General features: G+C 40.3%; 1 protein-coding gene across 6 annotated transcripts in view; it reads left to right on the plus strand.

Annotated features, from left to right (window-relative positions):
• The window catches only part of si:ch211-266k8.4 (TBC1 domain family member 10B), a 53,322-nt gene that overhangs the window by 9,464 nt on the left and 18,872 nt on the right, over positions 1–24,986 (plus strand). For all 6 annotated transcript variants that reach the window (XR_004794998.2, XR_004794996.2, XR_004794999.2 and 3 more), the window contains exons 10-14: positions 161–264; positions 16,535–16,642; positions 17,478–17,668; positions 19,274–19,407; positions 24,195–24,464. Coding sequence is in view for 1 of the 6 variants with exons in the window: in XM_035643708.2 (XP_035499601.2) it covers positions 161–264; positions 16,535–16,642; positions 17,478–17,668; positions 19,274–19,407; positions 24,195–24,464 (807 nt within the window). In the remaining 5 variants the exon portion in view is untranslated. The remainder of the gene's footprint in view (positions 1–160; positions 265–16,534; positions 16,643–17,477; positions 17,669–19,273; positions 19,408–24,194; positions 24,465–24,986) is intronic.

A 24,986-nucleotide genomic window follows, 5' to 3' on the forward strand; every position in this document is an offset into this window, starting at 1 on the left:
CTCCCTGGGCGCTCCGTCCTCCATCTTTACAATTGAGGAATATGCCACTATTTACACACATTTGCTTTCTTGATCATCATCACTGTCAGGTAAAGTCTAACAATCCTCAATATCCCCTCTTTTCTCATCATCTCTCTCTCTCACTCTCTTCGATCCACAGAGCCAAGTACACTGTTTTGGTCCCTGCCCTGTGGAACACCGAAGTCCAAGACTGGGAGATCAAGTGTATGAACAGTCTGGTGCTGGACGATGGAGCCAGAACAGGTAACACACAGACACACACACACACACACACAGCACACACCGTAACCATCACTTAGCCTAACCCTAAACCCAATCCTAACCTTAACCACTGACCCCAAAAATATGCCCTTTCTCCACTGGGGGACTCAACTTTTTGTCCCTGTCTCAAAGCGGTTGTTCTCAGGCAAGAAGCTGATAATGCAGAGGGGCACTGGGGAGCACTCGGCAACACAGTCACTCGAACTCCGGTTACTCATTCAGCCCTCACATCACTTAACCTCCGGTGGCACCCGAGCAGATCCCGTTACAGGCGGACACACAGTCCTAGTTGTACCTTGTGCGGAGGTTGGACCTTGGGGAGAACATCTCCATCTTGTTCCTGAGAACCCTGATAACAAAAAAAGAGGGAAACAATCGCCTCTTGTTCTCCTCCTTTCCCTGTTATATTCTTCAGTCTTACAAGTTGTCAAATGTTGCTCTTCTCTGTTTCTTTGCTCCTCTGTGACAGTAAACTAAATGTCTTTGGTGTGTTTCATGGACCAAAAAAAAAGAAGATTAATCAAGAAAATAATCAACGGATTAACCGAAAATGAAAAAAATACTTTAGTTGCAGTCCTATTTCATTTATTGTTTTCATCACAACAAAGTGAAAACATTGGGATTATCAATAGAACTACACATCTTAAAAACTGGCACATCACCATATATATCGTACTTAAAACAAGCCGCCTTGTCTCATATTCTCTAGTGAATTTTTGCCCTCCACGACTTGTAGTACAATTTCCTACTTGCTATGAGTAAATTATCATCAAATAATAGTTGATGTCATATTGCTTGATTAACGAAACTTGTTGTTGAAGTTACACAGTACTTTTACATAAATAGATGGAGAGCATACCTCCGCCTAGGCTAACGCCCAAACTCCCCGCGTTAAAGAAAGAAAGACATCTTGGATCCGCCTGTTTTCACTGGATCCACTCCAAAATCATAAAATGTAGCAATTTTTTTCTCTGGTCTGGATTAAATGAATCACACTACAGGTATGAAATTGGCCAAAAAACTAAAAAAAATTGAATCCATAAAGATTTTTTTCGTATGACGTATGACATAGATTTTTATTTCTGCTGTCCGGCGTCTCACCGCCTGAACAGAGTTGGTTTTATTTCATTCTGGCTCACCTGCAATGAATGGTGACGTGTGTGTTCGTGTGTGTCTACTATAACCGGGCAGATCAAAGGAGCTTTCTGCTTTTCTGAAGGTTGTTCAGATATCAACTCCATAAGCTCCGGAAACCCGTCACCACCGGAGTGTCGTCTTCTCAAAAGGCAGACGGGTCGGAATGTGAACCTGATGTGTATGTATGTGCGTTACGGTTGTGTGCGTGCTTACTCAGAAAAAAAAAAAAAGACTACAAGGAGGATGAGTCACAGTTCGGTGGCTGCAGGGCTGTTTGTCAACGCAGCTGTGTGTGTGTGTGTGTGTGTGTGTGTGTGTGTGTGTGTGTGTGTGTGTGTGTGTGTGTGTGTGTGTGTGTGTGTGTGTGTGTGTGTGTGTGTGTGTGTGTGTGTGTGTGTGTGTGGAGAGAGTGCATGAAAAGGATGAGTTGTGTAAATGAGAGTATTTGCAAAAAGGGCCGAAGAATCTGAGAGAGCATGAGAAGTTTCCTTTCAGGGCAACTGAAAGCAACAAAAGCATGTTTTATGGTGGGATAATCCATCACTGTGTGTGTGTGTGTTCGTGCGTGCACCTGTGTGTGTGTGTGAGTCAGGATGAGTCATCCCTATTTGCTGGCCTGTCAGACTGTCTCTCCCTCAAGGCAGCAGGGGGAAACGAGCTGATTCATTCGCTGCTCCTCCGACCCGACATTCCTGTGTTTCTTTCTCCCTCTGTCGTGCACTTTCGCTCACTTTGCTTCTGTCACTGACACACACACACACACACACACACTGTCACCATGTTGCTACTAATCTTGCGGCGTGTCGTGCGTCTCACTCTCCCGTTAACGGTTCAGGACCTTGACTGCTGCTGGAAAACATTTCTGTGGCGTTTCAGAGCTGAAAGGTGACGGAGGGTGAAGGGTGACGTAAAGATTACGAAGCCATTTGACACAAATTAGTCCCATGTCATATAGTCATTACTTTACATCCGTTCATATGTTAAATATCTATTCATTTCTTATATATCTTATATATACAGCTGTACTTTCATTTTCGTGTGTGTGTATATATATATATATATATATATATATATATACTGTATGTATACTGTATATATATCGGTTGGCCAATATATCACAGACGTATTGGTATTAGCGATTATGTTCACGGATATTAATTTTTTATTCTACAGAATAAACAAAAGCACGTAATTGTTTATTTTCTTAAAATCAATTTTCTATATACTTGGTTGTATTTGTGTTTTCTTTTTTGTTATTTATAATGAAGGTTATGATTAAACTTATATATCAAGCTTCAATTACATTTCTTTGTCATAAAGGTTTGATAACGATATCTTAGAATCCTTGACAGATTAAAAGAAATAAATTATTTAGATATATAATATATAAGGCCATTGAGACTATATTTAAAAAGGCAACAATTTCTTTTTGCGACAAAGAAATGTAATTGAGAGTTACATTTTTAACAGTCCAAACATAGAATTTGTAATAAATAGCTTTCAATAAAAAGAAAAAACATATCTATAGAACGAAAAATATAACGTACAATTTTCTACGTTACTTTTTTCTTTTACATACATGAACACATAGTTATGGACAATATATTCAATTTGTGTTAATGAGTTCTTCTTCATATTACACACTGTAGCTTTAAGTGTCGGCGATAAACTTCCTCGGTGGAACGAGTGACACTGTCGGTTGTCCGTGTGGTGCATTGCCCCGGTAAGAAGAGTGGACGTGGGTGAAGTTGCAGCAGCGTCTCTGGGGCCCGTCCAGGCCAAGTCAGCAGAGCTGAAGTGACTTCACGCTCTGCTGAGTCAGACTGACGAGCTTTTGAAAGTAGGTAGAAGTGTCCCTCTGTCCTCATGTCCTTCTTTTACAGCATATTTCCCTGTTGTATTACTCTTGTTTCCCCGCTCCCTCCACCGTCCTTCCACACTTCTACATCATTCTCCTTTTATATTCACTTATCTTTATACCCTTTTCCTGCCCTCCATCTCTCTCTCTCTCTCTCTCTCTCTCTCTCTCTCTCTCTCTCTCTCTCTCTCTCTCACCCTCTTAACGTCTCCTTTTCCCCCCGTGACTCCTCTGGTACAGTAGCAGGTGCCAGAGTTCTGTTCCCCTCAGCGGGCTACTCCCAGGATACCGGCACTTTTGTCTTCCTGTTCCCCCGTCGCTTTGAGCCTCAGTGAAGTGACTCAGCGTTCACTTTATTATTCTGTCTCCTGCCGGTGCTGATTTTACACTTACTTATCTTTTAGACATAAATCTTTTTTCACTACGTATATGTTTTGTACGACAGTCCTGGCCTTGTAGGATTTTTGGATCTATCTTTGTCCATCTGTTCTCTAAATCGCCCTGTTTTGTCTCCTTGTTCACACTGTTTCTGACCTCACTGTCCATCTGGGATTTGGGTCCGGCAGATTCACTGCACTAGTTTACGTGTGTGTGTGTGTGTGTGTGTGTGTGTGTGTGTGTGTGTGTGTGTGTGTGTGTGTGTGTGTGTGTGTGTGTGTGTGTGTGTGTGTGTGTGTGTGTGTGTGTGTGTGTGTGTGTGTGTGTGTGTGTGTGTGTGTGTGTGTGTGTGTGTGTGTGTGTGTGTGTGTGTGTGAGACCTATTTTGGACCTTAAACACCGACGTTGTCCGAACCAGTAGTCCTCGTTGTGACCAAAGTCTGTTCCTAATGAGCCCAAATGTATTTTCCTGACGGTGCGGTTAACTGGGACGTCCACAATTAATTGAAGTCGATGCAGTTTCCCAACAACAGTAGCTGCGAAAAATGTTCAATACTTCTTGGAGAGAACAAAATGTTTCCTCTCGATCTTGGCTAATGATATACAGATCAGACGCAGAATACAAACATAGTGTTTGCTTTAATTTCCATTTCATATAACATGCATGTCATACAAGCACAACATCAAAACCTTCAGGTGACTGATGTTAACAGAATATCTGAAACAAGAAACAAATCGTCACCCTGGAGAAAGAATTTGTTCCGTAACCTGGCGTTCTCAGGAAGCTTTTCTAATTTGATTGGTGACTTTACATGAAGTGGCTTCGACAAGTTTTCAATCTTAAACCTCAAGCCTGCCATTGTTATCAAAGTCCAAATCAGTATTTGAGCGCGGCAGGTTTTTTAAAAATCCATCCATCTTTGAACTTACAACCAGGTGACCGGTTGGGGATTCTGTTCGTGTTTGCACATGGTCCATAAATACTTAGATGAAATTAGGAGATTAATGGATGATTTGTGATTTGTTTCATAATAATAGACAGTGGGATGAGAAGCTGCAGGTAGAAGAAGACATGAGAGGGTAAGAAGATAATGTTTTAATCAGTGTGGGCTCAGATCCTGCCAGGCGCCTCCTCCAGGGTTTGACCCTGAAGGCTTCCCTTCCTTCCTCCCTCCCTCCACTCTCTCCTCAACAGGGTGTGTAGCGCCTCTGGCTACCCTACGTTCTATGTATTGCTATATAATTGCGGTAAAAGGAGAAACTGTGTGTGTTATGTGTGTGCTGTGTATATGTTGCGTGCGCCGTTTCGTGTTCATGCACGTGAATGAAGCAGCTTTGTTTATATTCTGACCCAGAACTCAGCTATGAAACTTGAGCTCTCAATAATTAACTCGATTTTTCCTTAATTATGTTTGCCTCCATTCAAAATCTGGGGCATTATATGTTGTGACGCTGTGATAATTAGCATACACTCAAATTCTGCGAGTCTTTTTTTATATTCTACTAAACAAGGCTTTTCATCTAAAATAGTGGAAAAATCAAAAGGAAAATATGAGAATGTTAGAGAACTGCTTGAACCGAGGAATCTAATGGATTATATATCTACAGATATTTAAGGTAATTTAAATGTCACAGTGAAGTGCAAACCTCCACCAAGGCCCAACAGTCCCCGTATGAAACTACATTTAAATCCACTAGATCTGGATTTTTATTTGGATCCACGCTAAATTGCACACTCATAGACATCAGTCCCCAGTTGCCCCCCTTTGTTTTGTTTTTTAAACAAAACAAAGAATTTCCCTGGGAAATCTGAAAATGTAAAAAAAAAAATACAATGATAAGAAGAACATTGTTTCATGTTCATTGTTCATTGTTTTTGGGGGGGATCTGCACCAAATTTCATCACACAATCAAAGATATAAGTTCCCCTAGATAATTGCATTATTCCCTAGCAAAAATCCACAACAACAAAAGATGTCAGAATAATAAAGAAAAAGAATCCCTGGATCGGCCCCATTGTTCAGATCTGTGCCAAAATGTGAGGGGATCTTTGTTGACCCATGTCACATCCCTCCACTAAGTTTTGTGGAAATCCCCTCGGTATTTTTTGTGTAGTCAAAATCCAAATACAGCCAGTCTGAAGAATCTCATATATTCACACAGAAACAGAAAGAGAAATTGAGAACTGGTCTGGAAGGAGATCGGAGGCAAAGAAGTGAACTTCAGCCTTGTTGAGTCATCGCCATTAAAATCGCTCAATGAAACGTTAAACTTGTGGAGCTGAAATCAGACGCCCCCGACTCTGTTTGGATATCTCATCAGTTCTGTTTTGTCAGCTGTAATTGCAGGACAGAGAGTCGAGATCTGGCTGTTTCAGTTCCTTTCTTTCGGTCCCACCCTGGATGATGTCAGCAGTTCGCATTCCCTGTCATACATTATGTGTTACTTACTGCCTCGGAGCCCGACTTCATGTTCCCCCTGCCCCCTGGAGTCCGTGTTGGACCTTTGCCCTCAGAGAGTGAACTTTGACCTTGCAGTGGGCCTTCAGGCGCATCAGGAGGCAGGCTTTGAATGACAGGGTGTGGCGGGGGGTCAAAAACCCACAGGTCAGCGGGGATCAGGCCCACTCCTTCCATTATGTGTCGTCGCTCTTTCTCCAACATCCCTCCTTCCTTCACCATCCTGTTTTCTCTCCTTTATTTGATTCCTTTTCTCCGCTGCACCATTCAGCTCTTTCTTTTCTTTCCTGTCTTTCTAATCCTCACTTTTCTCAAATGATGTTTTCTTTTCTGTAAATTTAATTTATAATTCTTAAGATTTTGTCCTGATTGGCCATTAGTCTCTGCAATATGTCTTGCTGATTTACTGTAAAACATTGACAATGACAATTTCCTTTTTTTTTGATGACCAATCATTGTCAGTTCTGTTTTCAGTGAAATACATCACATTTCCTTTGGTTGTTTCACGATAAAAGCCCCCTGTGTTGACTGTATTAAACGTGAAGTAGTTTGAATAGGAAATATTTGCTTTCCGTCATAAGTAATGTTAATTAACAGTAAACAATGAGGCTGTGGGCGAGATAAAAATTACAAACTGTAAGGCTGGATTACGCACGTAACTCATTTGTAAAATAATTGCTTAAAAAAGAAAAGCCAACAATAAATAGTTGTTAAAATAATTCGAAAAGAAAATTAAGTTGTTGTTCGGCAAATTAAAATAAACAACTTTCAATTTAATTTAGTCTATGACAGATTGTATGACATTACTCAATCCATTCCAAAAGTCAAACTGCACAATTTCTTGTTTTATCTTATTCACCCTAGATTATATTTTCTGTTCTCATTTTATTTCTTATTACATTTAACCATGTGCTGCTACACTTCTGTGCTGCCGTGTCAAATCTAGTCTTATCATATCTCGTTTCCTCAAGTATCCTAAAACTGTTTTCCCCTGACAATTCTCCATATTTTATTTTATCATAGATTTAGTTGTGTTCGTTGTCAAACTGTTGGGATTAATGCTAATCCTGATATGTTCCTACCTTGAATTTGCATTTGTGATTCATGCCCACCTCTGAATCTACCACTTTCTCCTTTCCTGGGTTTATTTTTTCCCTCCCCTCTTAAATCCACCCTCCCACACGGCTTCTTCTACTCTCACCCGTGGTCGTCTCACTCTTAAGCCACTGATTTACCAACACTCTGAAGGGACTTTTACAATTTTTTGGAGCTTTGTGTGTGCGACTGACTGAGTTTGTGCAAGTTCTCCGCTTTTGTGTTGTTCTCCGATTGCCCTCAGACGCATGCTGATTGCTGCGTGTATTCCCCACCACCAATTAATACAACACGCCTCAGGGCGCTTTTCACCGTCTGTCAGTTTCACGCAGACATGCAAAGCAGCAAACACCGACGTCTGATATCTGACTAATGAGGATAAACAGGCTGTGAGACGAGTTGTTGATTCCCTTGAGTACTTAAGTATTATAACAAAACCAGACTGTTGTGACAAATGTGAGTGTGGGTGTTTGACCATAAATCTGTTGATATGTGTTTGCTCTGCCTGAGGACACGAATATTTGCGAGTGGCTTGAACTAGATAGTTTTGAATTCTCTTAACATAATTATGGTTGATGAGTGAGGATTTGTGTGGTCTGATGCTCATGAGGAGACATTAAAACCCAGTGAGAAGTTAATCTCACGATGAGTACTGAACAGGTTGTGGCCCTGCTAATGACTGATGGACTTCTCTAATTTATATTGAGCACATTTTATTTCAAGTAAACATTTTATGTTACAGTTATTTGATGATTGTAAATATCTAAGGGTGTGTCATAAATTTGAATCAGATTATCATCTGCATAGAACAAATCTAAACAATTACAGATTTACAGAATGCTGATCAAATGAGAAGAGCTGCATGAAAGATTGAGATATTTACATCATCACAGGTCTTTCAAAGCTTAAAAAAAAATCTTTGAATTAACTTTATTTTCGAGAGAGATGAGGACAAAAGTCAGACTTCAATTGTATACTTCGTTAGCATACAGCATTCAAGATGTTGCATGGTGGTTTATTTACACTTTTTGGGTAATTGCCAAACTTGTATCAGGTCATAATAATAATGTTTTCCAATAATAACATTTGTTGTAATATACAAAAACAATGCATTTGCATTACGCATTTGCATTCATATTTAGACGTTGATTACTATAATCGAATCTTCAAAGCTCTGAAGAATTAGGGTTGGCCATTAATGATACTTGGTTAACAATACATCAAGAAGCCATTCTGTTCAATTGATGTTATTGTCCAACATTCATGACACGAACACAGTTTTTATGTTGAGTCAGCCCCACAAACATTTAAACCATTTTGCTGTTTCTGAATTCCAAATGTGTATCTGAGCCTAAAAATAGTCCCCCACAAATACACTATTCATTCCACTTTGAGCCAAGTTCACTACAGACTTCAGTTCCCTGTGAGCCGGTTTTAAAAGATTAATGTCTTCAGTAGGAACCAATGGTTAGTGCAGCCAGAATGTGTTGGCACTCTTGGTTCTTTGAATTGAATTGGATAAGTCTGGCCCTCAGACATGTCTAAAAATATTTGAGATTTAGAAAACATCTGGTGTACCCCTCCTCCTTTCTATAGCTGATGTCGTGTGTGTGTGTGTGTGTGTGTGTGTGTGTGTGTGTGTGTGTGTGTGTGTGTGTGTGTGTGTGTGTGTGTGTGTGTGTGTGTGTGTGTGTGTGTGTGTGTGTGTGTGTGTGTGTGTGTGTGTGTGTGTGTGTGTGTGTGTGTGTGTGTGTGCGCGCGTGCATCCTGGGGCATGTTTCTATAACCTCTTTATCTACTTTCCATCTGTTGGCTACTAACCTTTCTCCAGCCTAATGCTAATTTTTTATAACATCAGCTACATGGAGCCGGGAGTGGTCTAAAAATATTCTCTGTATCCTTGAAAGATCATGTAATAGAGACGGGTTCAAAATGTACGAGAGTGAGGTAGCACAGCTTTCCTCCGTGATTTTTTTTTCCTCTTTTTTTGTCGTAGGAGATTTACTCTGTAAATGGACCAAGGCCCCTCTGGAAATCCCCTTCCTCTCACTCATAATCTCTGCCTCCACATTTTACCTTCCTTTTCTCTTGTCTTCATCCTCCCTGTGTTTGGCTCATGTTTACCTTTCTGCCTGATCTTAAATCCTAGTTTGGGCTAAATACATCAGTTGTTCTAAAAATCAATTAATTGCTGACAATCTTTCACTGACAAATCCTAATAAACACATATGACCTAATATATCCAATAAAGGAAGAAACCAAACTTGACATAGTTTCAGAGAAGCAAACGATGATGTTCTTTCAGCCCAGTCACATGCTGGCTCATTCACCATTGTAAGACCTTTTGTTTGACCTCTGTGAGTCTGAGGAGTCAGAAGATGGCTGCTGAGGGCCTTGAACTCTAAACACCTTTGATGTTAGTGATGAGTTGGACAGATAAAATGACTACACGTCCTCGCCTACGATCCAGATAAGCCTTGTTAAGCTCAACTCCACAAGAAATCAATACTTTTATTCAGCTTCCAGTTCACCAACACACTAATAAAAGTTTGTAGCATTAGGTTGAAAAAAAAAAAAAAACAGGCGTAGGAATAAGTCACGATGTTTGGAACTCTGAACTTTACAGGATGTCATATGGAAAATTCTGGGTTGAAGAATAGAAAGTACAGTAGATAAGTGCATGGGCTAGAATAAGATATCGGTCTACATCTAAATATACAAGCCACCTGGGGCCGGTTGCACCAACTAGTCTTAAGCTAAGTTGGTCGTACCTTGGCGTTCTAGGTCCAGACAAATAGTAACGCCTGTTGCACTCACCAAGACCGGTGACCATCATCAGTCACAGGGATCATTGTCTATCGGCACAAAATTGGGCGTTCACATGAACGGGAAAATACAGGAGTTTTCTTTGTTGTTAAAGAACTCTTTGTTTTAGGTTAGGATTCCTTCAGTGTTTTTACCTTGAGCCAAATTATCAACAAAGGTCTGCTCCTCTCCAAAACAATCTCACTCAATAATTAAAATCAGTAAACACACAAAACCAGAACGGCACTCAGGAGAGTGTATAGCCCTGCAAAGGCCCCCTTATGTCCCTTAATAAAAACACCTTTAGATCTACACTTTTTTGGGAGGGTCTGCACCAAATTTCACACACTCATAGATATAAGTCCCCTAAATATGCCAGATTTTTTTCATCAAGATCCATGAATTAATCCCTAAAAAATATCAACATTTAATGGGTTCCTTCTTCGCCCATGTCCCATCCTTCCACCAAGTTTTGTGGAAATCCCTTCCATAGGTGTTTGTATAATCCTGCTGACAAACAAACAAAGAGTCAAGGGCGAAAACATAACCTCCTTAGCCGCGGTAATAAAGCAGTTTCATGATAAAAATCAGTGTTTGTCCGATGCTCTTGGGCGGACACGGGACGGCGAGGACGGGCTGTTTGCTCAGCATATCTCTCTGATAACTTAAGATCCAGACATCTGATGACTAACGTCCTTCATCCAGTTAAAGGTCATAGTAATGAGTTTATAAGGCTATAAAAAGCGACGGGAGACATGACTTGAGAAAGTGGATGTATTGAAATATTTTAAGGTTCCGCCATCCGGCAGACGGGCAGTGTTTATGGAAAACGAACTAAATTTGGCCCAAGTTGAAATGGATTGAATCTTTATCCTTCCATCCATTCATGGGAAATGCTACTATTGTTTGTCTGGGAAATTATAACAAAATCTATTGGACAAACACGAAGAATTGTGAGTTATTGTCCTTACTAACAATTTCATAATGTAATGTAATTATTGCCACAAATAACAGCAAAAACTTTATACTTACTCCCCTTTGTCTTCTCATACCCCTGACTGACTTATTCAGCTGTTTTCCTGTGGTAAACACTTTCCATGACATTGCATCATATTTCATCTTCTTATAGCTTAGATTTCCAGATGGAGGTTTAAACAATGGCTCAATCATTAAGTATGTGGCACTTGCAGTACTATGTTGCGCCCCTTCTCATTCTGCCAGAAGCTGAACTTTAAATGTCATGAAGGTGCAATTTCTTTTCACGGAATCATGAGTTTGCTGTACGATCATAGTTTTTCGGGCTTACCGGTTATTGTGTCTTTCTGCAGAGGTGTACTCGTTGGTTGAGGTGAGACTGGTGGTGATCCTGATAAAACAAATCTGATTTCAGTCCCTTTAACCTGAGCTCAGCATGATGGACCTTCTGTGGTTTTCATTACAGTGAAGAACACCTTAATGGAGACGTCAGTCCAAATTGTGGTTTGCCCTTCGGTCATTATGTTTCGCTGGGTTTTCCAATCTCTAGAACTGCTGCCGATCAGCTTTTCTCCTTGCTCCTATAAAACCTTGTGTTTTTCTGTCTTGTCTTTTGTTTTCAGCTCAGGTTACATTTCCATTCTCTATAATATGTCCAACAGCTTCTTTGGGGGCCTAGAGGCCTTCTCATTTCCAGGTGTCACATGAACAGTAACAGTACAAATACTTCTACTGTGGATACATCCAATATTTTCTGTTAGGCGGTCCAGCTAATCTTTTCAATTTGTCTCCATCTTTATCTGCCCCTTCTGTACTCCTTCACTCGAGTGTTAGATGTTCTGTCTTAATTTCCCCCCTGTGTAAATAATCAGCACTTCAAAAGCTGCCAGTGAGCAGTGCTGTGAGCTCCCAGGCAGCAGGAGCTGCTGAGCCCAGCCTTTACATTAGAGCTCATTCAATCCCAGCCACAGGTGTGCTGCCCCCGCCATCTCCCAGAGGACGGCAGGCGCTTCAAATACACCAAAAAACAACCTTCAAAAGGCTGCGTGTCATCAGCATTAATTCCTGGACTCTGAGGAATCAGCAGAGCGCTCTGTCATCTGAGACTGACTTTGAAGGAGGGAGGGGAGAGAGAGAGAGAGAGAGTGTGGGCAGTAAAACACACACACACACACACACACACACACACACACACACACACACACACACACACACACACACACACACTGTCATTCATACTGTCATTCATACCTTCTCATTATATCCCTGAGTCATAGAGAAACCCCGGAGCTGAGCTCACCAACACTGACATTCTCTACCATTTCTGCTGCTAGTTGTGATTTTCACCATATGTTTTCATTTAATAGCTTTGTTAGCACATCGTCGTGGTTGTGTCACGCACTTGCGTGCATGTCCATAAAAGGGTTTGCATGCAGTTAAAATTGCAGACACAAACTGAACCTTGGTCCTCTGTTCACTGAGCTTTACTGTACCAATATACTAATATGTCCCAATTCAGGGGCCGCCTCCTCCGGAGGCTACATTTGCAGACCGCTTGCGTCACTCGGCTGTCCCAATTTTCAGAGGCTCCTTCAAACGTGGCCGAAGAATGCGTCCTACCGTTTCCGGCTAAACCTATGCCAGGATTTTTTGCACACCGGTATCAAACCTTCAAACCGTGGGCAACTGGGCGACCGCAGTAAGGGCGGAACACGGTGGGGACGGCAGGCAGGAAACCCGCCGTAGACCAGACCGTCTCAATTTGGTGGGTGGCCTCCGTCGGCTGCGTAGTTCATGCAGAGTCATTACCGTATTGCATGAGAACACGGTGTGCGTATCTGTATCTACACTCATTATAGCATTAGTCTAAACCTCTATTTTGACGTTATTAGACGGTCTGACAGCTGTCAGCGGTGAGCCTGTGATATGTCGCTCTGTTAATGATTCCAGAACTGGAATTGAGTCAGATCTTCATCTAAGTAAAAGTTAGGAACTTACACACCTATTTTTAATTACAAACACACCAATCATTGTCTTGTCTTATCTTGTTTCACGTAAAAACGTCAACAAATTGATTAGTAATTGCTGTATGGTTTCAGAAGAACACGCAGCACTTCCTGCGGCATAAAAAAAAAACGCTGCATACCCAAATGACAACGTCATACCTGAGCTGGAGGGAAGCGTGACTCTTGGTCTGGACAGCTCACAATCACTGGGGGGGAAATAAATTCCCACTTTACTAAATGTATCTTTTACAAGATGATGTCAGGATGGCTCTCCGCCAGCTGAAGTTCGTAAAAAAAACTGCTACATGCAGCAGGACTATGACCCTAAACATTTGAAGTAGATCTACTACAGAATGCGTTCACAAAAATAAAATGGATCAGTCAGAGGCCGAACTTTTACCTTAAAGCAAGACATCTGAAGTGCATGGCTGAGCTGTGATATTTAATGGGTTTGCACAAAAAAACAAATATAATATCAGCTCAATCTCATTTTAATTCAACTGAAATTGGCTCAGGATGAAAGAAATTGCTCCGTATGAATTTAATCTTGGATCCTGTTCAGCCTTAAGCGCTCCTATTGTAACATAACCAGACCGGCCTTTAACTGGCAACTCCAAACAAACAGAAGCTTGTTGTGGCACAGGTTGTTCTAACTCACTGAAGTTTGTCCCTTTATGGGCAGTCATATGAGTTTTGGGAAAGTAGAAAAAAAAATTGGTGGGGGGGGAACAGAGCCTTTCAAAGTAGAATGAAAGATGGGCGTTTGTCGTACAGGTAGCTTTTTAATGTGTTTGAACCCAAGTTTTCGGATGTAAGGTTAAGTCTAATGTGGCCATCCAATATCATAACAGTATATAAATGAGAGAAAATCACTTTACAGTTTAGGTCCCCTTTGAATACTTAGGCCCAGAGCGATGGTAAAACACTGATTGAGATCAGATATGTCATAGTCTTAAATCCAGCCACACTCAAACTACCTAATTAGAATTCAGCAAACTGCTGCAACTTCAGCAGTCGCCTTTGTCCATTTAAAATTATCCACAAGCTGTAGTGGCTTCAGTTTCTTTCTCCTTCCTGCAAGTTTCCTCAACTCTTTATTCTTTTATCTATACGACATCGGCGGTCTAAACTGTCCTTCAAACTTGTTTGCCACACAGAATATGACAGTTTTAAAAGTTTCTTTCTCTCACATTAACAAGACATTTGACTGGGGAGTGAAACCAGAACCCTTTCTACCCCATTTGCCTCTCCAGAGAAATATGTTAAAAGGGGTCTTAATGACGTCTTTTAGGGGATGTCAATGAGAGAAATACTCAGGATTTGAGAGGTGTCCAAAGTAACTTCCTTTGCTGCCCAAGCAACTTTAAAAATAATAATACGTCTATTAATACACTTGACTGTAAAACCCATTGATACTGTAAAGATATATTATTGACTTTTAAAGGTATATATATGGATTTTTATAAAGATACTTATAGATTGTTATTCGTTAGCATTCTCACTAGCAAGAATGTGGGTTCACATCCACTGGCCCCAGGGTGTTTACCCTTCTCCCTCCCAGTCTATGCAAAAAATTCATACATAATCTTCACATTTTATCAGATATGTGACTTGTAACACATACTGTGCAAAGTAGTTTCCCCCAAATCAATCCATGAAGGCAGTGAGACTGTGTCAGCAAAGTGGCAGCTAACTGCTGTAAAAGGACAAGAGCTAGTTCCTGCAATAAATCACACACACATCTACTCAGACCTTCTTATTACAACTGTGAGTCACACAGAAACCGTTCGGGTGAGCTCATCAGCGTTGATGCGTCTGTGGAGTTTGTTTGTGTCTAGTTATTCGTATGTTTTGGCTTTATAAAAAAAACTGATTCACAATGTAGTCGCATTAGTTTATGTTTGTGTAACTTTTTTGTACTTTTCTAACATGTATGTTAATGTAGGTATTATAATACTTGAGCTCATTTTAATTTTGGCAGATCATATAGTTAATAGAGACTCTTACAGACCATTCTTAAAACCTTAGCAATCTTTAAAATGATTTGCTAAAGGACTCGTTTTGGACATATATACATACAGACCTACTAATGTCCCACCTTGTTTTGTTTCAAAGAGTGGATGTGCTACTGCCATATGTTCCCATCCAGCTAGTCTCTGGGTGGCTAACGGGAGACATGCCGCGACACGTCAGTGTTTTGATGTTGGAAGGGAACCTCTCCTTAACCGATGTCTGACAGTGATTGAGACTGATCGGAGGGAGGGCAGGAAGCCATAGGCTATAGGAGGGGGGTGAGGGCGTGTCTGCGAGATGGGAGTTGTTTTAACATCAAAGATAACCCAACTCAGGCCTCTTCGATGACCTGGCACTTTATCACTCCAACCTCTTCCTGTTTGGTGGTGGAAGCCTTATCCTTAAAGCTCGTGTTCAATACTGATAGACACAAAATTACAAGTCAACATCACCTCTGCCCTCTGACATGAGTGAAGCCTCCCATGCTTTCTCAGCCACAGTGAAACACTGACTAAGTGGACTGGACTAGAGGCTTTTCCAAAATAAAAGCTGGTGTGGCTTAGTGGGTTATACCGCTGACTATGGTACAGATGGTCGGGGTTCAATTCCAGGTCATCCCAGTGGGGGCCCTTAGGCAAGGCCCCCTAATGCTGCCTGCCTAGATGATTGTAAGTCGCTTTGGACCAAAGCATCAGCTAAATTAATGTATGTAAACGATGCTACTTTAGTTATCTCTGACTGACTAGTGAAATCTGTCTTGAGAACCCCAAAAAGGGGTTAAAGACAAAAATATTTTTGCGTAACCCTACAACTATAAGAGATTAACCTGTGACAGGACATTTCTTGTGTAATATAATTACACAAGAAATGTGTAATTATCAGCCTATAAATAGGTGCTTGGATGGACAGATGTGAAAACAGTATCAGTCATCTGCATTTAACATCAATAAATTTGATTATTTCAATTCTCCTTTTTTTTAATGATTTTTTGGTATACAAATGTTGTAAACAGAGAAAAATATATAATTTTTTTTACAAAGATATTGAAACTATAATTTTTCCACATTCTGTTTTTATAGATTAGTATAACTCTGCATAGATAAGACATACGATGTACATTTATTGTTCCCCATGGGGGAAATCAAAATTTCACACAGCAGCACAAAAATGGAGCAGGACAAAAGGGGGAAAAATGTATAAACAATTAAATATATACAATGACAAATACTATGTACAATAATAAATACCGTGCAATGTTGCTCTGATAACGATGTTATACATTTTCCTGCCAATCGCTTCATATAAGTAGTTGACCAAGATTTACAATAATGCATTAGCAAAGGAAGTGAATCCAGTAAACAATAACTTTTTTAAACTAAAAAAATTGTTCTGCAAATTATTTATTGCTGAAAAAATGCATATGCATATCAATATATTAATGTATTTATTTTTAAGATAAATGTTTAAAGTAAATTATATTGTAAACCATGACATTGTTCTTTGAATTTGAACGCTCTTCTTTTCAGAACAGGGCGAAACACAGACGGCCACATTGTCGAGCCAAACCAGCGAAGGTAAAGAAGAAGAACAAAATGCACCAGCACTGTCGGCAGGAGGAAAAAGTGCTGAGAAAGGTGAGCGGTGTGTTTGCTGCATGCGTTTATTATATATATATATAATATGTGTATGTATGTGTGTTTATGAATACATATTTAATGTGTATTTATAGATTTGTGTATATACATATTATATATAATGTGTGTAGGTATATATTTGTGTTTATGTATTTAAATATTATATATATATAATGTGTGTACATAAATATTTGTGTGTATATGTGTATATGCATAATATATATAGTGTGTATCATCAATCAGTCACCTTGAAAAAAAAAAAGGTTAAATTTCCCTTCATGTCATTTGGATGGTGAACCATTTAAGTTATATACTGTATATATATATATATAAAAATCACAGTTTAAATCGTACACACTTCTTGTGTTAGACACATTAACTACAGTATCTGTCTGCAATGGAGTGTTCTTACTTACACACACAGAACATTGTATAAGTGGGTCTTTGTGTTCACTGCCTGCCTAAGCAGGCAGATTCGGCCTCCTGTGTAAACATGGTGAGCCACTGATAACATTCATTTGTGCATAACAAGGACACGTTCACGTACCAAAACACACGTACACACACACACACACACACACACACACTGAAGCATTACAGTAGGCTCATGCCTGTAAAGGAATGATAACTGATGTTGTTACTCCAACATGCACCACAGTGTCATCACTGGGTTGTCCGCTGGATTTTTGTAATTGAGGCATCGGATGTTCACAAAATGAGAACGTGATTAAAAATAAATTGAAGTATTTGCATCTTTATACAACCTTAAATGACATTCTCCACAGTTTAGGGCACAAAACAAAGATATTGAATCGTGCTTCTTGTGCCCGTATAGACTCAGTCGCTGGAGCTAAAAGTGTCCTGACCCGGGTGATGCGTCTGGCCCAGCGGTACCTGTCCAACCCGATGGGCCGACAGCGTGCCGAAGAGAAGAGTTCACAAACGCACAGCAAGCCCAGACAGCGTAGTCCCGCACCTGGACGGGTCTTCAGGAGTCGGACCTCGGCCTCGCAGACAAAAGCTCAGGTAAAAGCTTGCCTTGTGAGTATAGTGGTGATGATTCCACGAGACCTCGCTGTACGTCACATTGAACGTGTTCTCTGCAGCTTGTTTCAATCTGAATCCTTTTGAAAGTAAAACTTTAGATAAGTCTGCTCCGCCTGCCACATGGAGAGACTCTCCTCAACAGTACAAGTTTGTCTTTAGCCAATAAAGAAAGCAGAATCCGACCAGAGCGCCCTACGGTTTGTTAAAAGCCTCGAACAAAGAACCAAGTGTTTTGACGAGCAGAGTTGTAACAGCTCCGTTTAGATGCCAAATCCCTCGAATGGGCAGCAAGACTCGCTAAGCTAGCGTCTGATATAAAGCCCCTTTTGACACAGCACAGATTATCTCTTCTATTATCGTTCTTACTGTGGGGAAGTTTTCATAATATTTGGTGACAGGGTTTCTTTTTTTTTTCTGAAAGGTTAAGCTTGAGGTGTTTGTGTTCTCACTGCCAGCACAGTAGCAGCTGCTGATTTCTAATTCCTTTAAAAATCAATGAATTTTTTTAAAGGAGACATATTCTGCAATTTCAGTTTTCCCCTTTTCTCCACTGTGTTTGTGAATGTTACAGTTCTGCAAAGTTAAAAAGCCAAAAGTCTGCAGTAAAAGGGTGCTCCTCTCCCCGACAAAAAACACTTCCTGAAACACCTTGCCAGTCGTCCAGAATATACTTCCGTGACATGGTGACATCACCATATTACGTTGCATAAATTATGTCTAGCGGCTAATCTGACACGCCCCCAAACAATACCGGGTAAAGTGAGAGCGAGAGCGAGAGAACTTCCTACACACCCCTGGAAGAGGTCGACCAATCACAAGAGTGGAGCCAGCTGGCCAATCAGAGCAGACTGGGAGGGAGACATCGGGAGGGAGGGGCCTTAAAGAGACAGGAGCTAAAAACCAAGTGTGAAAGAGGAGCTTTGATGTGTTTACTGAACATTAAAGCGTGTAAACCACTTTGGCTCAACAGAAATAAATCTGACTTGACTCTAAAAGACTCAACAATCAGATGAACATGTCGACCATTTTCTTGACCAGAGAAAAGTCATACAGGATTTGATTCGATAACGATAATCTAACCTTGAAGTAGTTATCATCTGTACGACAATGTTTGTATGAGATGTTCATCTTAGTTTGAGCAGATTTGTTTGTGACAGTGTGTGAAACAGAACCAACATCTGTGCGGAGCAGTAAGTCTGCCACGATGCATATTAATTTTCTGAGGATTTTATTCAGTAAATCACTTCCATACCCTGTTACTTGGTTGGGGATGGTACCAGAGAGCAAGTGTGAAATGAGAAGGTGTAGGTTGGTGGGTTTGAGGCCTTATTCCAGCTTCTTCCCTTCACCTTCCCGGTCAGGGAACACAGATTTTTTGCTACTGATCTGAATATAGTATTATATACATTTTGGGTTTTTTATGTAATGTTATTTTTTTGTAAAATTTTGTACATACTAACCCTTTTTTTTGTAAATTTCTTATATATTCTTCTGTCCACTTTTCTGCTGTAATGCCCGAATTTCCCCATTGTGGGACGAATATAGTTATATCTTATCTTATCTTATCTTATCTCATCTCTTCAGATCAGGTCCAGGAGGCGGAGCCAGCAGGGAGGAGGCCGAGCCCCTCCCCAGCAGCAGCAGCAGCAGCCAGTGCAGGAGAGTAGTAGTGGTGATGTCACTGCGACGGAGGCAGCTGGTTGTGGGAAAACTGACAGGTGAGGACAAAGGTTAACGTCGGCAAACACAGCGTGACATACCTTCGCTCTGGTTTCATCGAGGTGTTTGTTCTTTACATTTGACTGTGTATTAGTCGAACGTCTGCAAACAGAAACGACTCGTCTGTGTGGAACGTCCTGACGAAACATTGTAGCATGTTACTGCAAGTAACAGCGGGTGGACACAACTCGTCCTAAAGGCATCCGCAATTTTTATTTCTGTATACCGGACATATCTCCATTTACTCTTTTTTTATAAACTTTTCCTATACTCATATTACTCTGTTTCACTGTAACTGTAGTGTAACTGTTTATACAGATTTTATCCTAACACCTTAAAATCTCTTCTCCTCCCCTTTTCATCATCACTTTTTTTCTTTTGTGTGTTGACTTACACAAACAAAAAATCCTTTTACATCCCATCAATTTCTGCAAACAGCTGATCCCATCATGTTTCCCCTGTAGTACAAAAATGTTCGTGTCATTATGAATCTGTGGTGGGACAAATTTGACCTTAGCAGGCCGCTGCAGTCGAGGTGATTAATGGGAAAAATAAATCCCTGATTATTCCCAAATCAAAAATCACATCATGCTTAGTTCAAAAAGTAAATATTCCCTGATATCTCTGCATCCTTTAGGACTATAGACACAACCTAAAGCCTTTAAAGGTGAATATTTTCTGGTTTCTTTGCTCCTCTGTGACAGTAAACTAAATATCTATGGTGTGTGGATGAAACAAAATATCGTGTTGGTGGTTTGGGAAACATGATTGTCATTTTATGACATTTTATGAACCAAACAACTAAACGATTATCGAGAAAATAATCTATGGATTAAACGATATTGAAAATAACCGTTAGTTTCAGTCCTAGTTGCAAGTAAACTAAAATAGAATCTGAAATTATTACTTTGTCCTTTTTTTCCCCCACACAGCAGATTATTGATAATATTACTGTGTCCAAACTTTTCTATTCACCTCTCTTCATCTCAACAGAATCATTCAATTAACTTTTTCTTTCTATACATTTTTCCTGCAGCTTATTTATGCATTAAACAATTTACAAATGATCTTATGCTGCACACACATAAACATTACATTTGCCTCCTTCCTGACATACAGTTAGTCACCTTCAGTTTTCCCACCACACTCACCCCACGTGTTCCTTCTGTTTAAGTACAGTCATACTTTTATTTGATGTGTATTTACAAGCTGACAGTCGTGTGATGTCCTCACTTATTGTTTCTCTGCAGTAAAACCAGCTGGTTTTCCAGCAGCACAAGGAATTTCACAATAGTTTCCTAATCCTCTCAATCTAATGTTGTTGTTTTTGTACCTTTCTCAAGCTGTGTGTGTGTGTGTGTGTGTGTGTGTGTGTGTGTGTGTGTGTGTGTGTGTGTGTGTGTGTGTGTGTGTGTGTGTGTGTGTGTGTGTGTGTGTGTGTGTGTGTGTGTGTGTGTGTGTGTGTGTGTGTGTGTGTGTGTGTGTGTGTGTGTGTGTGTGTGTGTAATCATGCACGTGCGCTCGTTTCAAGCATACTTGTCATTCCTCACCTCTTAAGTCTCTTGTGTCAAGTGGTCTAGGTTGTTTTAACCAGGCCGGGGGTCATCGGTGGGGTCACCGGGGGTCACCAGGAGGATTATTGTAATTGGGTGGAAAAGGTACCGGTGGAGGATGGAGCCGGACAATGTTCTCTTGTTAGCTGCGGAGAAGTCGCCTCATCTTAACAAAGACTAAAAACCTTAACGTGACGATCGTTGGGACGAGTTGAGAGAGAGGTGGAACACAAGGGGGAAATACATCCTCAATCATTTATTTAATTCTGATTCTGATGATGTATTAACGTAATGTCAGCTGAATGGAAATGAGGAGAAACACCTAGTTATGACTCAACCGCGTTCACACATGGTTCGTCCTGGTGTGGACCTTGTCGACGCACCAGATAAACGGCCTCAATCTGCTGCTTTACTTGTGTTACATGTCAGGAGCAGTTTCTTAAAGGGGCAGTAAGCGATTCTGGAGAAAGATTGTTTGTTGTAGATTTTTTTGACTGCACTGGTCGGGGCTTGAATCTGCAGCCTCGGGTACTGGAGCCTAAAACACTTGAATATTAGAATCTGTCGCTAGCATGTCTCTTTAAAAAAAATATATATATATATATATACATATATATATATATATATACACACAGAGTCATGGCTGAGCCGAAAAAACGAAAAAATATTTTTTGTTGTTGTTTTTTGCAAACAGCCACTGTAGAAATATAATATAAATGTATATATATACAAATTTAACAAATACAATCTCTAAAAAACAAAACAATCTGATTTGGGCACCTAAACTTTATATAGTGATCTTTTTTTTTTTTTTTTTTGTTATATAAAACATAAGTTGACTGCAGGTGAACTGTTTACTTCCCTTGGTCAGTTTACTTCAGTTCATTAGTTACTTTAACAGGCGCCATGAACAACACAACCGCTGAGCAATAGAGAGAACAACACTACAACAACTGAGTTCACATACGTCTCCAAAGGTCAATGATCACATGACTCGTTTGTCTTGAGCCTTGTTTTAAAGATGCTGCAGCTCGTGCGTTCTCTGATATGATCTCGGGAGAATCCTGCCAGGACATTTAAACATTTAAATCTTGTTCTCTCGTCTTGTCTTAACGTTACTAATTGAAATCACTTTTTTTATGGAACACATAAAAAGTGTTACGCTGAGGATCTGACCAATTAGGCCTAGCTCATATATATCTGAAACTAAATGAGTAACTTTGACATAACTTTTGTCATTTACACACCGTTCGGAGTTGGGAGCCGACTCAGCAGAAAACCTGAAAGAGAATCACTTCAGAACTCAGATCATATCAGACCTGGCTAAGTGGGACCTACTTCAGAAAGGGGTCAAAGTTCAAGGATCGGTGCCAAGGGTCACACACCACCTGAATACCACAGTCACTTGACATTATACCGCGACCACGTGACATATCTCTCTGGGATTTCCTGTCAGGGTCTCGGTCGGCGAGGAATCTCGTCCGAATTATTCGTCAGACATGTTGAATTTGTGAAGAAACCAGCAGACAAAACACGGAGCGGAGGAGAACGTTCGAACAATAGCAGGAATGTTCCACGTTCACTTTTGTGGCATCTGTCTTTCAGAACCCCCCCCCCCCTGCTCTCCTTCCTGCCTCGGCAGGTTCATATGAACTCTGCACACTTTGATAGTTTGTCAGCCGATCGCTCGTATCTTCAGGACACGACTCAGAATCCCTTTTTCTTCAAGTCGCTGGATCAGCATGAAGAAAAAGACATTTGCTCTTTCATGTTCTACCTCCGGATATTAGGGTTACGAACTCAGCCATCGTGTTATGAATGATATTGAAGTTTTTTTTAATGTGATAGAACATAAAAACTGTGCTGGTCCTCACATGCCTTTATTCTCTCCACCCTCTCATAAATCTCCTGACCCCCGAGCTCCACAACCCTGAACCCAGGACAACACATAGTCCACTACTGTATCAGCACAGTTGCACTTTTGTCACTGTGAAACAATAATAACCATGAACACAGAAATGCAGATCACTTTATTTATGTTGAGTGTGTATTGAAATGTTGTTATGTATGCGCCTTTGGCTTTTGCTGGCCCACGTTCCATCTAAAAATATTCCTCTTTGTTGTTTTATGTAAAAGCTTCTCAGCTCAACTGCCAGTTTTTTTTATCTGGTGGTTTTTTATTAGTCCTTCAAAGTTTTATTACTTGGAGTCCGACTGACACTGATTCTTTGATCTCCATATTGGGGAGTAAAACATTTCTGATAGATATATCAGCCGATGTATATGAACAAAGAAATTTAATTCAGTCTTGATATTTTACAGTTTACTCAAAAACTTCCTAAATCATGAGTCAAAAAACACAAATACAACCAAATATATTAAAGTTAAGAAAATTAAACATACTTTTTTTAACGTAAAAGCTTCTGAGCTCAACTGCCAATTTATGGGTGAAACTTTATAAAGTTTTACAACATGTTGAAACGAGGACGTTTTTTTAAACTAAACGGAATTTGAATTGTTGCCGATGCAGATCTCGATATAAAAAATTCCAGTTTAACCATACTTTTTTTTTATTGTCTATCAAAAATTATACATATAAAGAAAACACAAATATATAGAACTTAAGAAAATAAACTAAAAAAAATATATAAACATGGATGCACGTTGTTTTCTGTTTTGATTATTCAAGTTTTTCATATTGACAAACATAAACAAACATACCGTTACATTCTCCCACTTCTGCTGTTGTTTCTTTACACACAAATATGTGATTTAGAATTCTGAGACATTAAACATGGCCTTAATTTTGATTTATATGATTCTGTCTTTATGCATATTATCCATATCAGCAACTGCAGGATAGTTGCTTTTTTCAGTTGGTGAAAGTTAATTCCAACTAATGAAGATCAGAAAAGAAAAGTATGTTTTTAAAGTTTCAAGGACACGGACGATCTTATTCATAACTCTGAAATGTAAATATTCAAATAATGTATGTATAAGTGCAGGGGTAGTTGTCCAATCATAACTCAAATATTTCAGTTTAGATACTGAATTGTTGAGGATTTTATGTTTATATTTGGATACCTTCGGTATAAATCAATTTATAATCTGATGCATTTAAATGATAAGAGCCTATAACAACTTCCCAGTTACCCCCAATTAATTAATTATGGTATCATCAATTGTAAAGTTTTTTCTTTGTTTGACTATAAATCTTGTGTTTGTGTTTCCAGTGCAGAGCAAACGTTCCAGAGGGCAGCTACAGGGCCAGTGGGCAGGGTGGCCCGTCATCACAGTAACCACAACATCAGGGTCAAGTCCCTCCGTCTTCTACGAAATGGGAAGAACCCGTTAAACCAGAGCCCTCCCTCCTCCTCCTCCTCCGTACCCCCGTCGTCACTCCGTTCCTCCACCCTCCCTCCGCTGTCGTCCGCCCCGTCTTCAAATCCTCTGTCATCCGAGCAAACCAAGCAGCGAGACGCGCCCAGGATGGCTTTCAGCAAGTAAGTCTCCCAGTGAATTTTATCCAACACAAAGTCAAACCGAGTAAGAGCTGCTGCATCGTGAGCCAAGTAGGCCGGCGGCCATCACGACACCTGCTCTGTCCAACTATCACCCTGCTCCAAGTACTCCACAACTGGCAACGAGAAAATCGAGTCTCCTTCAAAGTGTTGACGCTAGTGTCGGGTATTCGACGATACCCACACGGCCCCAAGGGCATCGGTATCGGCCCCCAAAATTCCGTATCGGTAGGGCTCTAGTTTGGAGAACACAAAACTTCCTTGTATCCATTTGCTTAGTTCAAAAGCAACTTTTCCAAATTTGCCATTGTATAAATGAAAAAGGCTGGTAAATGATTCACCACTGAAATTTGTTTGCGGGTCATAATATTTTCACTCTGATGAATGTTTGATTCTGCCACAACCTGACTCCGCCCCCCTGCACCTGTGAACCGCGGCCTGATTCTCCCGTGATTATTGGACTCAGTGGCTCGTGTTTAACGCCTGCGTGTAAACACTGTGTGT

Source organism: Scophthalmus maximus, chromosome 7 (assembly GCF_022379125.1).
Source record: "Scophthalmus maximus strain ysfricsl-2021 chromosome 7, ASM2237912v1, whole genome shotgun sequence".
Lineage (NCBI taxonomy): Eukaryota > Metazoa > Chordata > Actinopteri > Pleuronectiformes > Scophthalmidae > Scophthalmus > Scophthalmus maximus.